The sequence below is a fragment of the Hyaena hyaena genome, unplaced genomic scaffold, assembly GCF_003009895.1.
Source record: "Hyaena hyaena isolate Hyena2069 unplaced genomic scaffold, ASM300989v1 scaffold_214, whole genome shotgun sequence".
NCBI lineage: Eukaryota > Metazoa > Chordata > Mammalia > Carnivora > Hyaenidae > Hyaena > Hyaena hyaena.
The window spans coordinates 2,188,227-2,206,130 of NW_024080842.1; the positions used below are offsets into that span (position 1 = coordinate 2,188,227).

At 39.4% G+C, this 17,904-nt stretch overlaps 2 protein-coding genes across 10 annotated transcripts in view; one reads left to right on the top strand and one right to left on the bottom strand.

The window, feature by feature from the left end:
- The window catches only part of UBE2B (ubiquitin conjugating enzyme E2 B), a 22,217-nt gene extending 10,186 nt beyond the window's left edge, over window positions 1-12,031 (bottom strand). For 2 of the 3 annotated variants that reach the window (XM_039242287.1, XM_039242286.1), the window contains exons 1-4: window positions 11,875-12,031; window positions 9,662-9,742; window positions 8,442-8,467; window positions 3,385-3,474 (exon numbers count right to left, since the gene is read on the bottom strand). In XM_039242287.1, coding sequence (XP_039098218.1) covers window positions 3,385-3,474; window positions 8,442-8,467; window positions 9,662-9,742; window positions 11,875-11,918 — 241 coding nt within the window. In that variant the 5' untranslated portion in view covers window positions 11,919-12,031. The remainder of the gene's footprint in view (window positions 1-3,384; window positions 3,475-8,441; window positions 8,468-9,661; window positions 9,743-11,874) is intronic. The other variant, XM_039242285.1, reaches the window with a different exon arrangement.
- A 156-nt stretch (window positions 12,032-12,187) lies between these two features.
- Window positions 12,188-17,904, top strand: part of CDKL3 (cyclin dependent kinase like 3) — a 117,896-nt gene continuing 112,179 nt past the window's right edge. The window contains exons 1-2 of one of the 7 annotated variants that reach the window (XM_039242282.1): window positions 12,188-12,505; window positions 14,949-15,131. In XM_039242282.1, coding sequence (XP_039098213.1) covers window positions 14,967-15,131 — 165 coding nt within the window. In that variant the 5' untranslated portion in view covers window positions 12,188-12,505; window positions 14,949-14,966. Of the gene's footprint in view, window positions 12,506-12,954; window positions 12,976-14,367; window positions 14,525-14,948; window positions 15,132-17,904 lie in introns of those variants that run through there. The other 6 variants (XM_039242283.1, XM_039242277.1, XM_039242278.1 and 3 more) reach the window with 6 other exon arrangements.

Sequence of the window (17,904 nt, forward strand, 5' to 3'; positions counted from 1 at the left end):
AAAAAAAAAAAAAAATCAACTAATTAAGAGGTTTTAACTCTTCAACATTTGGGAGGTTTTTCCCCCCCTCTTAAACTGATTATGTGAAAATACAAATAATGAACACAAAAAATTTTAATTTTTTAACATTTTTTATTTATTTCTGAGAGAGAGAGAGACAGCATGAGCAGGGGAGGGGCAGAGAGAGAGGGAGACACAGAATCTGAAACAGGCTCCAGGCTCTGAGCTGGCTGTCAGCACAGAGCCTGACCTGGGGCTCGAACCCATGAACCGTGAGATCATGACCTGAGCCTAAGTCGGATGCTTAACCGACTGAGCCACCCATGCGCCCTCCAAATTTTTTTTTTAATGTTGAGAATTCTAAGTAGGCTCCACGCTGTCAGTGCAGAGGCCAACGCGGGGCTCTAACTCATGATGTGGGAGATCAGGACCTGAGCCAAAATCAAGAGTAGTATAGTTAACCGACTGAGCCACCCACGTGCCCCAATGAAGACTTGTGAGACTATATGTCTACATGGTAAATTTCCAGAAGTAGACCTGCTATCTTGACAAAGGGTAAATACATTTAAATGTTATAGATACTGTCAAACTTTGGGAAACATCATGGAACCAGCAAGGTCACTCTCATAAAGACAAGAATAGTTAGGCTATTTTGAGGAGAGGGGCAAATTATACACACGTGCTGTCATTTCTCAGGGTTCTATCCTCCATCCTCTTCCTTCTTGCCCTGTATACACCCTCTCGCTGATGTTATCCACTCTCATGGCCTCCATGACATTCATGTGCTAACTCTTTCTACTTTTTAGCTTTAGATCAGATTTAACTCTCCACTTTAAAGCAGCTTAGTCAGTCGCTTACTACCTAACCTATAGGAACATCAAACTTGGCAAGCCTAAAGAATAAAACCCTAAAGTATAAAATGATTGTTAAGTTTTTAACTAGTAACTATTTAAAGGAATCCAAGAGTAAACTAGAAACCAAATATCCATTAAATGATGGATAAACAAAATATAGTATATTCATTCAATGAAATATTACTTAGCAACAAAAGAAAATGAAGTACAGTTAAAACATCGATGAATCCTGAAAACTATGCTAGCTCAAAGTTACAATAAGCCCATGTGAATTATAGGACTTCATTTATATGAAATGTCCAGAAGAGGCAAATCCATAGAGACAGAAAATATGACTGCCTAGGACTGGGGTGCTGGGACAAAGGGGAATGACTGCTCATTGTCATGGGATTTTTTTGGGAGAGATAAAAATGTCCCAAATGTGATTATGGTGATGGCTGCATAACTCTGAATATACTAAAATCCACTGAACTGTACAATTTAAATGAGTGAATAGCATGATATATGAATTATACTTCAAATAAAAATGTTTAAAAAGCAGAGGAGAAAGTTAATAAAACACTAAGATGCCTGGATGGTTCAGTCAGGTAAGCACCCCACTTTGGCTCAGATCATGGTTGGGGAGTTTGAGCCCCGCACTGGGCTCCACGTTGCCATTGTGGAGGGTGCTTGGGTCTCTCTCCCTCTCCTTCCCTCTTTGTACCTCCCCTGCTCTATCAAAATGCATAAATAACTTAAAAAAAATACTGATAAAGAAAAAAGGGAAACCATGTTATTAATACAAAGGGATGAGAAATAATCTAATGCATGTTTCCCTAAGGTTGAAAACATTACACACACAGACCACCCTCACACCCCACACATTATACAGTCTTTCCCAGTTTGATTTACAGAGCCTTCTTACATCATGAGTTTGAGTGAGTAAGAAGTCTAAGGGAAACCTGAGTGTCTCAGTCGGTTAAGCGTCCAACTTCAGCTCAGGTCATGATCTCACAGTTCGGGAGTTTGAGCCCTGCGTCGGGCCTGCAATCACAGCTCAAAGCCTAGAGCCTGCTTCGGATTCTGTGTGTCCCCTCCCTCTCTACCTCTCCCCTGCTTGCACTCTGTCTCTCAAAAATAAAATAAACATTAAAAAAAATTTTAATTAACAAGTCTAAAACAAAGTGGAATAAATGTTAAGTTTCTTCTTCTGGAATTAAGCAAACTGATGGGGAAGACCGTATTTAAATCAACAAAGGTTATAAAAAAGAAAGCTTAATATTTTAGGAAAGAAGTCTTTCATACTACAATTTATAATGTAGGAATTTATGTGTATTCTAAGTAAACAAGAAGTCACAGAAGAGCAAATTTAATTATAAAGAGTCACTCAGCAATCATTTATGGAAAACTAATAAATTTCTACAAGTGAAAACAGGAAGAGAGAAAAAATGGAAAATATATTTTAAAAAGCCCTGAAAATATATCAACCTTTGACCCCATAATCCCACCTGGAAAAACTTATATTCTCTAATAATATTCATGGGTATTGGGGAAGGTTTTCAAGAATGTGCTGTTTAAGAGGCGCCTGGGTGGCTTAGTCCCTTAAGCATCTGACTCTGGATTTTGGCTCAGATCATGATCTCAGCTCAGGACTTCGAGCCCCAAGTCAGGCTCTGCAATCACTAACTGGAGTGCCTGGGTGGCTCAGCTGGTTAAGTTAAGCATCTGACTCTTGATCTCGGCTCAGGTCATTATCTCACAGTTCGTGAATTCAAGCCTTGCACTGGGCTCTGCGATCACAGAGTGACATTCTCTCGCGCTCCCTCTTTCTCTGCCCCTCCCTTGTTTTCTATCTAAATAAATAAACTTTAAAAATAAATAAATAAATGAAATTATGAACTGAAAGTCACCAACCACACTGTTTAACTATGGCAACCTCATAGAACATTTGTAGCCATTAAGAATGATGTAAAAGAATATTTAATCAGGTGTCCATAGTATATATACAAATTATACACAACATCTCAATTTTGTACACGCATTTGTATTATTTAAAAGCTAAATTTTAAGCAACAAATTCTTTTTGGTATCCTTCACATTTCTACAAAATAATACCCATTATTTTAAGGGAACCAAGGTAGCCAGTCAGTTAAGAGTCCGACTCTTGGTTTCAGCTCAGGTCATGATCTCACAGTTTGAGACTGGGCTCTGTGCTGACAGTGCAGAGCCTGCTTGATATTGCCTCCCTCTCTCTGCCCCACTCTTCATACTCTTTCTAAATATAAATAAACTTAAGTCTCTTAAAAAACAAAAAGGATATTCTTTTAAAATCAGAAGTATTCAAACAAAACAACTTTACTTGAAGTTTGAAACCTTCTAAAGATTCCAGGATACAAAGATTCCAGCTAATACTGACATGGAAGCAACATCTAGAAGTAGGTAGGAGGCAAGGCCTAACAGGAAGGAAGCCACTCTTTCCCTCTCCCCTCATCATTTAATAAAAGTCTAATTAAAAAGTTTAAAAAAAAAAGTTTAATGAAATGTTACTTACCATTTGGATGAAACATTTTGGATAAAAACCTAACAGTTGGTGGTTTATTTGGATACTCTTCAGAAAATTCTATTACTAGTTTAAAAGTACCTAGATAGAAACAAACCAAAATAATTACAGTAAAGACAAGCAAAATTTTTAATCTTTTCATCAATGAATCCCCAACCCAATACTGATTTTTGCACAACCACACAAAAATTACTGTCAATTTTGGCTTAGCACATAAACCATAGTAAATATACCTTGCTTTACTTTAGACTGCTTAACACACAGCCTTGGCAAGCACTTGGAAACACACACGGGAATGTTAACCACCATACTTTTGGAAGGCAATGTGGCCCTTGCTACCAAAATTCAAAATGTACATTAGGGGAACTAAAGCTGGTTTATAACAGCTTAGAAGGATGTATGCCAAAGAATTGTGGGAGGGGGTAACTACCACACAACAAGGGACTTAGAGGAGGCATGGACACTCTAATCTGAAAGGTCTCTTTTGTCCCTGTATGAATCCATTCACTTAAATATGCCAAGAATCACTACGAAGAACTCTCAATTCCAAATCTATTATGCAAAAATAACCAGTATCAGTGGTTTTGTCTTTTTAGACTTTTCTGTTTAGATACTATCCAGATTTTTATTTTGAGAAAATCTACTTGAACATTGAAGAGGTATTCCAACTACAACCCTTGAGACATACACTGTCAATTGAAACTTATTCCAGACATATCTACAAGGTTCTTCCCTTAATTCATCAATGTGGTTTTAAAAAGCAAAAAATCCTTTCTTCTATTTATTCTATCTTGTATTTTATCTTTATGTATTTGATACATAATCCATATCTTTCTTACCTTTTTTTGCCACTTGTAAATTTGGGATTAGGGAGGTCAAAGATACAAGCAAAATCAAATGTGAGATCTATTTTGTATTCTGAATAGAGGTATTATGAAATGCAGTTAAATAGTGAAGGCCGTCTTGTATCTGATAATGTATTTTGAAAGTTTACAACCTAAAAAAGTATAATGTAAAAATTTCAGGCTATACAAAATATAGAACAGCTATTTTCAAGATACCCCCCCACCCCCCGCATATGGAGTCTAAGGACCCCTTTACACTCTTATTCCCAACCACAGCCACCAGGCTTCCAATGGGAAGTCAACTGAATGTGAAGATGGGGAGAGACACATATGATGGCATACTATTTCATGTATTTCCATCAAAAATGAAAAATATTTCATTTAAAACTATTGGCTCTTTAGTAACTAGCTTGCAACAATTCTCCCAGTTTTTAACAATGTGTTCTCATGAATCGGTTGGTACAAACTGCCTCCAGCATGCTACTGGATTTAACTATCAGTATTTTTCTTTTTTTTTTAAAGATTTTATTTTTAAGCAATCTCTACACCCAACACGCACTCAAACTTAGAACCCTGAGATCAAGAGTTGCATGCTCTACTGAGCCAGTCAAGTGCCCCTATCAGTATTCCTTCTTATATTAGACAATACTGAACTAAAAAATTTTCTCGGGGCGCCTGGGTGGCTTAGTCGGTTAAGCGTCCAACTTTCGCTTGGGTCATGATCTCGTGGTTCGTGGGTTCGAGCCCCGTGTTGGGCTCTGTGCTGACTGCCACCTCAGAGCCTGGAGCCTGTTTCAGTCTGTGACTCCCTCTCTCTCTGACCCTCCCCTGCTCACGCTGTCTGTCTCTCTCTCTCCTAGAAATAAATAAAAACAACAAAAAAAATTTTTTTTCTCAAGTAATCTATATGCCCAACATGGGACTCTAACTCTCTTGATCTGGAGATCACAAGTCCCATGTTCTACTGACTGAGCCAGCCAGGCTCCCCCAACTCAAGAGAGTTTTTAAATATTCACTAATTACTGTAAATTCACTACACATTAGCTTAAATAGCAATGAATTATAAATAATATATCCCCCCTCCTCCAAAGTTAGTGAGAAGTGTAGCACTGTTTTACAATTTTGCAAATCTCCTTAATGACCGGCTTAACAGAAGACAACTAGATTTTCTTAGCTACTTCTGTAATCTGTTACAATATGCTGTTTTGGTTGAGGGATAGGAGGCAAATCAGGCCTCATAAAATAGGTAAATGAAAAAGCAGAATATTTTCATAGTTTTTTCAGATAATTTTAGGTACTCTTTTTTTGATTACTAAGGAACTGGTAGGGTTTTAAAGGTTAGTTGCAATGTAGAATCTGAAACCACATCAATAAACATTTTGCATCAGTTACACTAAAATCTGTTGCACAATGCATAAACCTTTTATTCATCTACAATTTTCTAGTATCATACATTGGCAACTCAGAAAATACGGACTTCTATAAATGTAAATTCTGCCACATTTCATTGTATACTATACAAAAACAAATCACAATTAGGTAATAGCACCTAATATTATCAAAGAAGTCTTTAAGTACAGTTCGCTTCAGTCACTTATGAATATGTCTGCCCAACAATCAAATCTAAATTATCATAGTTCATCTCTCATTCATTCAAGTAGAAATGCTCCATGAAAAGAAACAGTTTATGTTGCAACTCCAACAACTGCAGACAATTATGGCAGAAGTGTTTTATGCATACTTCCCACTTAATCACACAGATTTTAAAAATGTATACTCAAGGGTCAGAATTTTATTTTTTTCAGCACGCGCGCGCACACACACACACACACACACGAGGGGAAAAGGGACAAAGAGAATCTCAAAGCAGGCTCCAAGCCCAGCACAGAACCGTACATGGGGCTTCATCTCACAATCCTAAAATCAAGACCTGAGCCAAAATCAAGAACTGGATGTGTGACTGAATGAGCCACCCAGGCGCCCCAAGGTTCAAACCAAGAAGTATCTTTTTTGTCATCAAGACATTTTTAAGTGAAATTGGCAACTTTTTAAAATGCAAAGAAATTAATTTGGATTTAAATAAAGATTAAAAAAAAATAATAATGAATAGCACATCTCTTAAAAAAATGCCAAGAACACTGGGGTGCCTGGGTGGCTCAGTCGGTTAAGTAACTAGCTCCTGATTTTAGCTCAGGTCAGGATCTCACATTTCCTGGGTTTGGGTCCCATTCTGTCGGCACAGAGCCTGCTTGGGATTCTCCCTATAACTCCTTCTAACTCAATCAATAAATTACAAAGAATATGGGGTGTCTGGTTGGTTCAGCTGATGGAGCATGCAAGAGTGCATCTTGGGGTGGGGAGTTCTAGGCCCATTTTGGATGTAGAGATTACTTAATAATTAAAATCTTTAAGATACATTAATTTCTTAAAATCAATAAAAAGTAAAAAACACAATGACTATTACTACAGTTTAGAGCCACCATCTTGATTTGTGCCAAGATGCTAAATTGCGCAGGTCCAATTATAACCACTAAAGGTTTTGTACCATTAGTATAAATACTAATAGAGTATAAAAGGCAAATACTGCCTCACTAATGGTATAAAGGCAAGTCTTTTTTTTTTTTTTTTTTTTAATGTTTATTTATTTGAGAGAGAGAATGAAAGTGAGTGAGTGGGGTAGGGGGAGAGAGGGAGAGAGAGAATCCCAATCTCTGTGAGCGCAGAGCCCGATGAGGGGCTCAATCTCATGAACTAAGAGATTATGACCCAAACCACAGTTAAGAGCTGGACACTTAACTCTGGATACATATTAGATGAAGGGACAGTTTTGATCACAAGGTATCCAAGAATCAGTTTCAGGGACTTTAAGGGAATTATGTACCACCCTGGAGAACCTCCTGATAAGGTGTACAAAAGCTGAAGTCCCTAAGTCCTTTTCTTCAACTCCTGACCTCCACCCAAAGGTAACCACTGGTAACTGTGGTATAAAACCCTTTAATACACACACACTTGCATGTATATGTTTAGTAAAAATATAATACAACATACAATATTCTGAAACTTTTTTGTGTCTTGAAATGTACATCCAGATCTACTTTATTCTTGAACAGGTACGTAATATTCTAGAATGTAGATATATAATAATTTGCCTACTAGGCATTCAGGTTATCTCCTTAAAAAAAGTACTGCAACGGGGTGCCTGGGTGGTTTAGTCGGTTGGGCGTCCGACTTTCGCTCAGGTCGTGATCTCGCGGTTTGTGGGTTCGAGCCCCGCGTCGGGCTCTGTGCTTACTGCCAGCACAGAGCCTGGAGCCTGTTTCGGGGTCTGTATCTCCCTCTCTTTCTGACCCTCCCCTGCTCATGCTGTCTCTCTCTCTCTCTCTCCTAGAAATAAATAAAAATATAAAAAAACAAAACAAAAAAAAAACACCCAGTACTGCAATCTGTATCTTTGTGCAAACTAACTTCAATGGCTTACTTCTGAAACCATTTCATAATTTAAAAAATCTGTCCAACAATTCTTAATATCCAAGCTACAATTAGGGAAAATCTAAGGACCTGGGTTGTGGTGAAAATACTAAAATTAAGAGACATATGATTATGCAGAATGCTAACTTATTTATGGGTGTCAAATGCTAGCTACCTGTGAAGCTACTAGCAGCCATTTCTTTAAAGATTTTTATTTTTTTTATTAACTCATCTCTACACCCAATGTGGGGCTCAAATTTATAACCCCAAGATTGAGATTCGCATGCTTGACTGAATGGGCTAGCCAGGCGCCCCAGTTATGTATTTTTAAGAACAATTTCAGCTTGATCTCGGCTCAGGTCGTGATCTCATGATTCGTGAGTTCAAGCCTGGCGTCATGCTCTTCGCTGGCAGTGCGGAGCCTGCTTGGGATCCGCTCTTTCTCTCTCCAAAAAAAAAAAAAAAGTGTACAATTAGCCTTCTTTAATCTACCAACTAGGCTTACAGTTCTACAGCCAAATACCAAAGTAACACAAAAAACTGGCAATGGAGGTGATCAAAGTGACGTGGAAAGAAAAGTCCTTTGTAAACTGTAACTTCTCAGTAGCATTATTTAGTTTTAGTATAACCTAATAACGATAGAAAATAGTTTAAAATTAGATATGCTGGCGTTAGAACTTCCTACCTAAAAAGGAGCTTCCTAATACTACAGAAAGCATAATGAGAATGACTTACCATCTTCAAAGGGTGTCCCTTCTGGTCTGAAAACAAGAAGATTTCTGATTAAAAGACGTTTTCATTCTGATTTTCCTGATTTCTAAGAGTGAAAAGGATAAACTCAGAGAAAGAGGGGCTCATTCTAGTGACTTGTGAAGTTTTAAAGATATTGTTAGTTTACTGTCACGTTAGCCCTCGATTTTTAGAGATGTAAGCATACAGGGTAACCATTTTCTAAGTTTTCATTTTAGGGTGGTTTTACAGTAAAACAAAAACAAAAAAAGGGTCATAACCTTAGTACAAAAAGAATTAAATTCATCAATACCAACCACGTCTTAAGAGAAGAGGTAATATTTTCAATTTATGTCAATAAGATGGAAATCAATCACTTTTAAAGATAATTATAACACAAAGTGTCCTGCTTCCCCATAAAGTAATAGCTCTTGTTCCAAACAGCTAGAACTGATGTAAACCAAAAAAGACACTTCTTTTTGCTTAAATCTCTTCCCTGCCTCCATATTCCAATTTCATCTTTCATAAGCAGCACTATCAAGTTTATTTCAAGGGATTCAGGATCTCATAGTATGTTAGCCTGAATTTAATATACTCTTTCCTTTAAGAGTGAACTACACTCATTGTTTCACTAGTTTTTTTTCCCAGTAGTTTTTAACATGAACCCTTATAGCTAATTCATTGAAATTCTGAACTGTTTATGAAAGTATTCCTTTAAAGTCTGAGTGTAAAACCCAAGTTTAAAAAGTATGAAAGAAAAATGATCAAATCCAGGAAGACAAAAAAAAAAGCATAAGGAAATTCTAAAAAACAGAATGCTTCTCAAAAGGCTCCAGTTATTTCACACCGAGCTGCGAAACATTTATTTAAATTCTTACCACATTGCAAGTTCTCAGTATTTTTTACTCCTAACCTTTTTACAGTTACAAAAGAATGTAAGCATAAACATTTGTTGGTAGGTTTTGTATAAAATAATTTACTTTTGCTCATTTAGTTTCAAATGATATTATCAGTTAAAACCCGAAGTGATTATAAAATCATAGGCGGTAACACCAATGCAAATATAGATTTTATAGAACTACAAAAACACTCAACAGCATTGTCTGTTTTTTCTATTTTATGTTGCAGTTAAGGATTTCCCAGTTCCACTTCAGTCTCTTTCCCTAGTTGATACACTTTTTAAAAAGAATTACTGCACCTCTCCTTTGTTAGACCTTTCCACTCACCCAAATATAACTGCATTCCACTGCATGATGTTGTTTTCAGATGGTGCGCCACTGACACCCACAGGTGGGTCCTCTTGCAATCTAGAAATTCAGAGTAGTCATTTCCAAAGTTGAACATTAAGTCACTGAGAAGGCCAAACAGAACTCCTGTAGTCAATATGATCTACTCTGATACAAACTAATTCCATCTCCTTGCTATTGTGCTGAGGTGCAATAAACGATATCACTTAAAAAAAAAAAAAACCCAAAAAACAAAAAACTTAACAGGTATATACTTATTAAATATCTCTCCAAATTATGTAAAATTCCAAAGGGCGATGGAGTCATCCCTCCTCAAATATCAAGGTTCAAAGTTAAGACGGATCTTCACAAACTGATGCATACAGGCTGCCGTCAACAATAAAAATTAAAAGCCCCGAATGCAAAATATATTTTTATGCACCATCAATTTTGCTGCCATAAACATACAAAGGCTATGTGAGTTCTAACCACAGCTACCTGTACAACAGCACCTCTCCCCCCCCCCGCAAGGACCCTCAATGCAAACACTAAATGAAAACATTTACATTCAACTTAATCAGGAAACTAGTTTTAGGTAGGAGAGTAGCTCTAACCCTAACCCTCAAGATTTATCTCATTTGCTTCAATTAACAATAGCCTTTGAAGAAATCAAGCTTCAATTACTTTTTTCCCCGTCAGTCCATATTTTAAAGATCTTCCCTATAACTAAATCTCTCTCTCATTATTAGGAGACTCAATACAAAACTACCTTCCAACACATGTCATAATCAAATCTTGTAACATGAAGCCCCTGGAAAACTACCAAAGGTGCCATGTGTTCAACTCAGAATTAAACAGGTGAGTGCAGTAAGAAACCAGAGTAACAATGAAAACGAATCGAAGTTTTACTATTTGGATTTCAATCATCAGAAAGTGAAATTTGGTTTTAAGTTTCAGAAGACAACTTCTGCACCAAATAGAGCACTTCCTTATAAAAACTATCATTTCAATAGAAAAAAAAAGAGACATTTTATATACATATTTCTGTAGTGATGGTCACATAACACACTTTCAAATTAGTTGACATAAAAATAGCCCTTTTCAGTCAACCTTCAGATTATGCCACGATAATCAGAACCCTTAAAAGGAATTATACTGTTTCACATCCACCAAAAGTAAGCGAAATTAGAATATATTCAATGAGAAAACTATCCAAAGCTCAAAATGATGGCTTCCACAAATGCCTCACCTATGGCTTTCTAATAGCGAAATTGAGACGTTACTTTCTGAGCAGCTAATCTAAGTTTTTATCCTGGATATTTTGTCTCAATCAGGGCAGGTCTCCTCAGAAAAACACTTAAAAACGTGCACTGGATCTAGCTGTTTTCTCAGTTTTTTTCCCCGTACCTCCAAGTATCAAAGGTAAACAAATGAGAAAAAGTCACTTCCTCGTCAGTAACCCCAACACCTCCTAACAAAACCCTATTTTACAAAAGGAGGCCCAGGGAGTATCAGGTTAGCGCCAGTCTCAAGGAAGGCATTCTTCCAGACTTTGGAGGCTATAAATAGGGCTTTATATGCCAGGCCACAGAGCTGAGCTCCAGAGGCGCTGGCAGCCCGGGCTGGCAGCCCGAGTCCCAGGTCTCTAAGCCAGTTCTCAAGGTCCTTTCGGGCGGGAGAGGGGGAGTCGGGTTTCGGAGGATGGGTTAACCACCTCCGGACCTCGCGCTGCAGACCCCACCCTCGCTGCAGAAAGAACGGGCGGGGGCGCTTTTCGTCCCAACCCTGCCCCTGAAAAAAGACCACAGGGCCATCCAGCAAAACTAACTGGTGCAACAAGCAGAGAAAAAGACCCTGCAAGGGTTCTCTTTGGGGGACAACACATCGCCGGGTGCAGGGGCGGGGGGAGAGGGGCATGAGGCTTGAGCTCTAGGGCCAGACGTCTGGCAGCTGACCCAAGAGGGCAGCGGGGGAATCCTAGGTCAGCCCATAGCCATCTTTTTACTTTTGGGGGAGGGGGGTATCAAAATTTCTTACACTGGAAGAGCGAGCAAGGATGTGGCACTGCGAACGGGGACTGGGCTTCCGTCGGTACCACTGGGCCCACAGGAGGCCCTCTTAGGGTTAGGAGAGGAAAGTGTCCCGTATCCCCGCCCTGCGGCCCCACAGCCATGGGGAGGAGTCGTCATCCAGGCCAAGGTGAGGGCCCTTACCGCTTGAAATCCCGCATGAGCCTCCTCCGAGCCGGAGTCGACATGCTCCCCAGCTGCCCCGCGGTCAGTCTGAAAGAAAAGAGTCCCGCGCAGCCCCCCCACCCCCCGGCGCGGCGGCCGAATCACTGTGGGTCACCACCGCCGCCGAGGCTGCACAAACAACCCTGCAATGACGTCTCCCTCCGCCGCCTCCAGATCCCTCCGCCCTCCGCCAGTACCACGGAGTGAGGGGTGTAGGAAAAGGGCACGGGGCGTATGAGAGCACCTTATGGGAGCTTTTTAGCAGCGTTCTGTCTATTTTGCTACCTGATATAATCGATAAATTAGTGCTCTCTGTTCTCAAAATGTATATTGTGGATTAAGAGATCTCGAAACCGAAACGCCATTAAGTCCCTCCCCCTTTCACTAGTTTAAGCTGGCCCGGGTGGGGACAGAAAGACGCATCCGGGGCCAGAGATTTCAGGGAAAGAAGGTGGGATGACGTAAGGTCACGTGATGACGGCGGCGTTGTCAACAATCCACCCCTGAGGGGGAGGGGACGAAGTATCTAGAACCACGTGTCCCTGTGATGCGATTAGAAGGAATCAAGTGAGAGCGTCGCCTGAATCTGAGGCTTGGTCAGGTCTATGGAGTGGGTAGTTAAATTTACGGGGTTGAGTGCCGGGATAGGTGTTAACTAGTTTTCTTTTCAGTTTGTTTCATGAACAGGGACGGCGATTGTGGCGTAAGCAAAAGCTCGTTTTGCTTAACTCATTAAAACAGAGCCAAAATAATATGAATTTAAAATCCTTTTCGGTTGGTTCAATAGCTTATCAAATATGGTACGTTGGGCAATGAGGGGTCCTCCGTTTTTTATAAATGCAGCATTGAATGCCGAGGCCTACACCAAGTAAAGTTTCGTGAAATGCTTCCATTAGGCCGCCAGATAGCCTGGTAGATGCATTACAGTGGGGATTCCAGGATAGGAAATTCTGAGGGCGAAAAAGGACGCGATTCAGATTTTTTTAAAGGTTTGTCCACAATCTCTATAGACATTTTCTTTTAATATGAGGCTGCTCTCATTTGAGGATTTGTGTCAAACTGTCCATGGATTTGCCTAAGGTGGGTTACGTGGAGAGATCTCAAGAGAGTACTTAGAAGGGTGGTTGGTTGTCAAGAAAGCCTAAAAATATGAATCATTTGAAAAAGATTTTGCAGACAGGGGTTAGGGTTGGTTATGTATCTAACTGGGATAACTAGATTCACGTTTTGTTCACCAAGTAAGGTGCGAATGGGCCTGAATTGAGCTCAGGAGGTGTTGATCCTTCGGGACTCTGACATTTCCTTGAATTCCCTCTCTCTTTTGCCTTCAATGCCTGGCCTCAGGGCCGATAAAAGTCAGCAGGACTACTGGCACTTTATATCCTTTTGGGTTAATTCTTCAGCTCAAAGCATAATGGCATTATTGCACCAAGTTGCCTATAGTTCCACGGAACCAGAAAAGGTTAATTTCCCCCACTTTCTTGCTACCTCCTTTTCTTGAAACACTGAATTCTATTTTTTGCCAGCCCTAACTCTTGACAAGTTCTCCTATGCATTTGCAGATGTTTCTTTAAGTAAAAAGGTAAACATTACTTTTTGCCTTCCTGCTGTCTAATTCTCCTCATAGCGAAAGCTAAAGACCTATGGGTAGTATTACATTATTACATGCAGTGAAATGCTGAGGATAAACTGCAAAAAAAAAAATCCCTATTACGTCACTTACCCACCAATATATAATTATTATGTAAACTGACAGTTTATGGAGGCTGGCAGGCCAGCAGAACCCCATGTCTAGTGCTTACGAAATTAGATAACGGCTTTTTACATGTCAAGCCGTGTCGGCATGTCTACTGAACTTTGAATTATTTGGTTTCCCAAAAGGCGTTTTTTAAAAAGAAGTACGAGTCCAGAAAAAGCTTAAAAGCATAGATTCGGTGTTCAAGAAATGTTCTTGATTTAAGAACCATCTTAACCCCGTTTTAAAGATGCATGTGGACAGCTGAGGTCGAAGTCAGGTCTATGGAATTTAAGGTAACTAGGTAATGTAGACAACTATAATTACACAAGACTTCTTGGAAGACTTGTTTTGCAAGATGTCTCCGCTTAACGAGGGCAGCTATCCTTTTAGGACCCAGCACCAGCGGCAGGTGCTCTTTGGCCTAGAGGCATCTAAGACGCTGGTCCAGCAAGCTTCCGCCTCGGTGGCCCTTCACTAGAAGACGTGCAGACTCTCGGTGCAATTAAAACGTGGGTCCTCCCCCACCTCAGCTCAAAATCAACCTTGTGAGTTGGTCTCAATCCATATACTCCCCACCCCCAAGCAAACTTCCACTGGGCGCTTTCACCTTTTCTCATTTAATCTTCCGGGTCGGGTGGCGTCAGGCCGATGTTCCGGTCTTGCGCAGTAGGCCCGGGGGTGGGGTGGGGTGGGGATGGGCGGTGAGGCCCGCTGCATCGTTGCCATGGTAGTGGCCTGCCAGGAGCTAGCTGGGCAGGCGAGGTTCTTATCGTCGGTGTCCAGTAGACCCGCTGGGTCTGCGCGGAGCTTGGCTGGCGGCACTACAAAATGGGCTGGGACGTCGGCGGTTGACTGGACGAGGTGGACTTCGGGGCGAAGGGCGCGACACTGGTCCGGGACCCTAAGACGTCTGGTTTGAGGAGCGGGTGGGGCTGACCTGTAGGTGACTGCAGTGTTTTGGGAACCCCCATACTTGACGGGCGCATGATAGGAAGCGTGCGGATCCCACTCCTGATGGATAGGTGACATGTAGTGAAGGAATCTTAAATCTTAGCGGTCGTGAGAATGACCGAGCAGCAGGAAGCTCCGTAAATTCTGGTGAGGGCTGGAGCGTCACCAGGACACCCTACTCCCTACAGATGGCAAAGTCCCCAGAGACAAACAAGAGTCTGTGGAAAAGATTAACTGTTTTTTTTTTTTTTTTTGGAAAATGTTTACGTACTTTAAAATACGGGTTTATTATGGAAATGCATTACGCAGCTTGAATAAATAAAAGTACAAATACTTGACATTTTCTTTCTTTATTTTTATGAAGAAGAATCCAGGTTTGAAAATGGAGATGTATGAAACTCTCGGAAAAGTGGGAGAGGGAAGTTATGGAACAGTCATGAAATGTAGACATAAGGATACTGGACAGATAGTGGCCATTAAGATATTTTATGAGAAACCAGAAAAATCTGTCAACAAAATTGCAACGAGAGAAATAAAGTTTTTAAAGGTTTGCTTCTTTTACCTTAGTTGCTGTAAGTCAAAAGAGGAATTGTTATATAGTAAAAAATTATAAAAGGAATATTTTATTTAACACATATATTAAGACATATGGTAGGAAAAGAGTGTGGTACCCTACCGTATTGTCTACATTTTGAAATTTTATAGCGCTGTAAGGTACATAAGCTTATGTATAGTGTAACAAATGTTACGCCAAATGTGAAGTATTCAGAAATATGCAGGTATAATAATTAGTAAAAATACCTGCTTTGTGAAAGGCATTTTGCCAGATGATGAGATTATAATACAGTATCTGCTTTTCAGAACTTTTATTATTTAATCAGAAAGACAGGAAGGCACTTGAAAATCGTACTGAATAGAAAGTGGTTCATAGTAAATGCCAAGTGATTAACACAAAGTCCATTTGGTAGAGAACTTTTCCTGGAGGAAATAGGACATGAATTTGGCCTTAAAGGAGATACAGAATTTAGGCAGGAGAAACTAATTTATTCCATGTTAGGAGAACAACATAAACTCAGAGATGCCCAAGTAGGACAGAGGAGAAACCAGAGATGTTTGCCTGTAGAGTTTTTGTAGAGAAGTAGAAAGAGGTGATATTAGAGAAGTAAACAAGAATTAGGTTTTAAAGTCTTGTCTTTTTTTTAAAAATATATATTAAAATGTTTATTTATTTTGAGAGAGAGTGAGGTAGGGGCAGAAAGAGAGAGAATCCTAAGCAGGCTCCATACTTAGCACAGAACCAGATGAAGGGCTCGATCTCACAACCACTAGATCATGACCTGAGCCAATAGGAAGAGTCTGACACTCAAATCATTGAGCCACCCAGGCGTTCCAAGTTTTTTCTTTAAAGGACAAAACTTGATTTTGTAGGAGGTGGAATATTTTTGAATTCAAAATAAACTATACATATTAATCTAGCACTATTTTTTTTAGAATAGATTGGAAGACTAAAAATAGGGAGGTCTCTTATAAATTTAATTCAGGAATACCTGGTAAATATGAGAGCCCTTGCTGAATTGCAGCAATTTGAATTTAGAGTTAGAAAAGTAAAGTTAAAACAGAATATATTGCAAAAGAAGACATGAAATGATGTATAAAGAAGCAAGGGGAGGAGAAAAAGAATTGTTAAAGTTTAGTGACAGTTACCATTGATGGAAATATGAAAGACCCAAAAAACATGGTCTGAGAAATAGTTCACTTTTAGAAATGTTGAATTTGAGGTGACAGGAATATGTTTAAGTAAAAATGACTAGTGTGCTTTTAGAGACAGGGGCAGAAGATAGAATTTTGTGTGAGTATGACAGGTCAACCCAGGAGAAAGAACTCCAGAGTGTGAAGAAAGGAGGGTTAGCATTCTTTGCAGATGAGGTATAGTGATTAAAAAAATTTAAATCTACATATTTTATTTATTGCAATTTGTCTAGATGCTTTAAGGTTTACAACTTTCACAACCTAGTCTAGATGTTTTATGTGATGAAGAAAACATACTCTCATTCGTTTTTATCCAATATGTAGGTAATATTTGCCTTTTTTTATAACTGAAGTATAATTAATGCACAGTGTTATAGTAGTTTCAGGTGTACAAGGTAGTGATGTGTGTTCACCACAGTAAGTGTAGTTTTTTAGTCATGCTCTGTCACCATACAATGTCACTAGAATATTATTGACCATATTCCCTATGCTCTAGTTTTCATCTCTATGACTTTTTATCACTGGAAGTTTGCACCTCTTTTAAAAAAAGTTTTATTATTAAATTTATTTTTGAGAGGGAGAGAGACAGAGCGTGAGCAGGAGAAGGGCAGAGAGAGGGAGACACAGAATCTGAAGCAGGCTCCAGGCTCTGAGCTGTCAGCGCAGAGCCTGGTGTGGGGCTCGGACTCGTGAACTGGGAGATCACGACCTGAGCCAAGTCAGATGCTTAACAACTGAGCCACTCAGGGTTCCCTGGAAGTTTGTACCTCTTAATCCCCTTTATTTATTTTGCCCACCTACTCTCTTCCCTCCCCTCTGGCAACCAACAGTTTGTTCTGTGTTTTTAAGAATCTGTGTGATTTTTTGTTTGTTGATTTGTAGTTTTTAGATTCCACATATAAGTGAAATCATATGGTATTTGTCTGTCTTTGACTTATTTCACTTAGCATAATACCTTCTAAGTCCCTCAGTGTTGTCACAAATGTTAAGATCTCATTCTTTTTGGATGCCTGTCTGGCTCAGTCAGTAAAGGGTACAACTCTTGATCTCAGGATTGTGAGTTTAAGCCCACATTGGGTGTTGAGATTACTTAAAAAAAAAAATCCCATTCTTTTTATGGTTGAGTAATAATCTGTGGTGCATATATATATGTATGTATGAATATATACACATTTCATCTTTATCCGTTCATCTATGGATGGACACTTAGGTTGTTTCCATATCTTGGCTGTTGTAAATAAGCTGCAATAAACAGGGTGCATGTATCTTTTTGTTCTGTTTTTGTTTCTGTTTTCCTTTGTTTTGTTTTTTTGCACGCATTTTTTTGAACTAATGTTTTCATTTTCTTTGGGTAAATGGCTATTTACCCAAATGGAATTACTGGATTATATGGTATTTCTAATTTTTTGAGCAACCTCCATACTGTTTTCCACAGTAGTTGCTCCAATTAATAGTCCCCCCTCCCAACCCACAACAGTCAACAAGGGTTCCCTTTTTTCTACATCCTTGTCAACACTTATTTTTTCTTGTCTTTTTGATACTAGTCTTTCTGGTTGGTGTGAGATGGTATC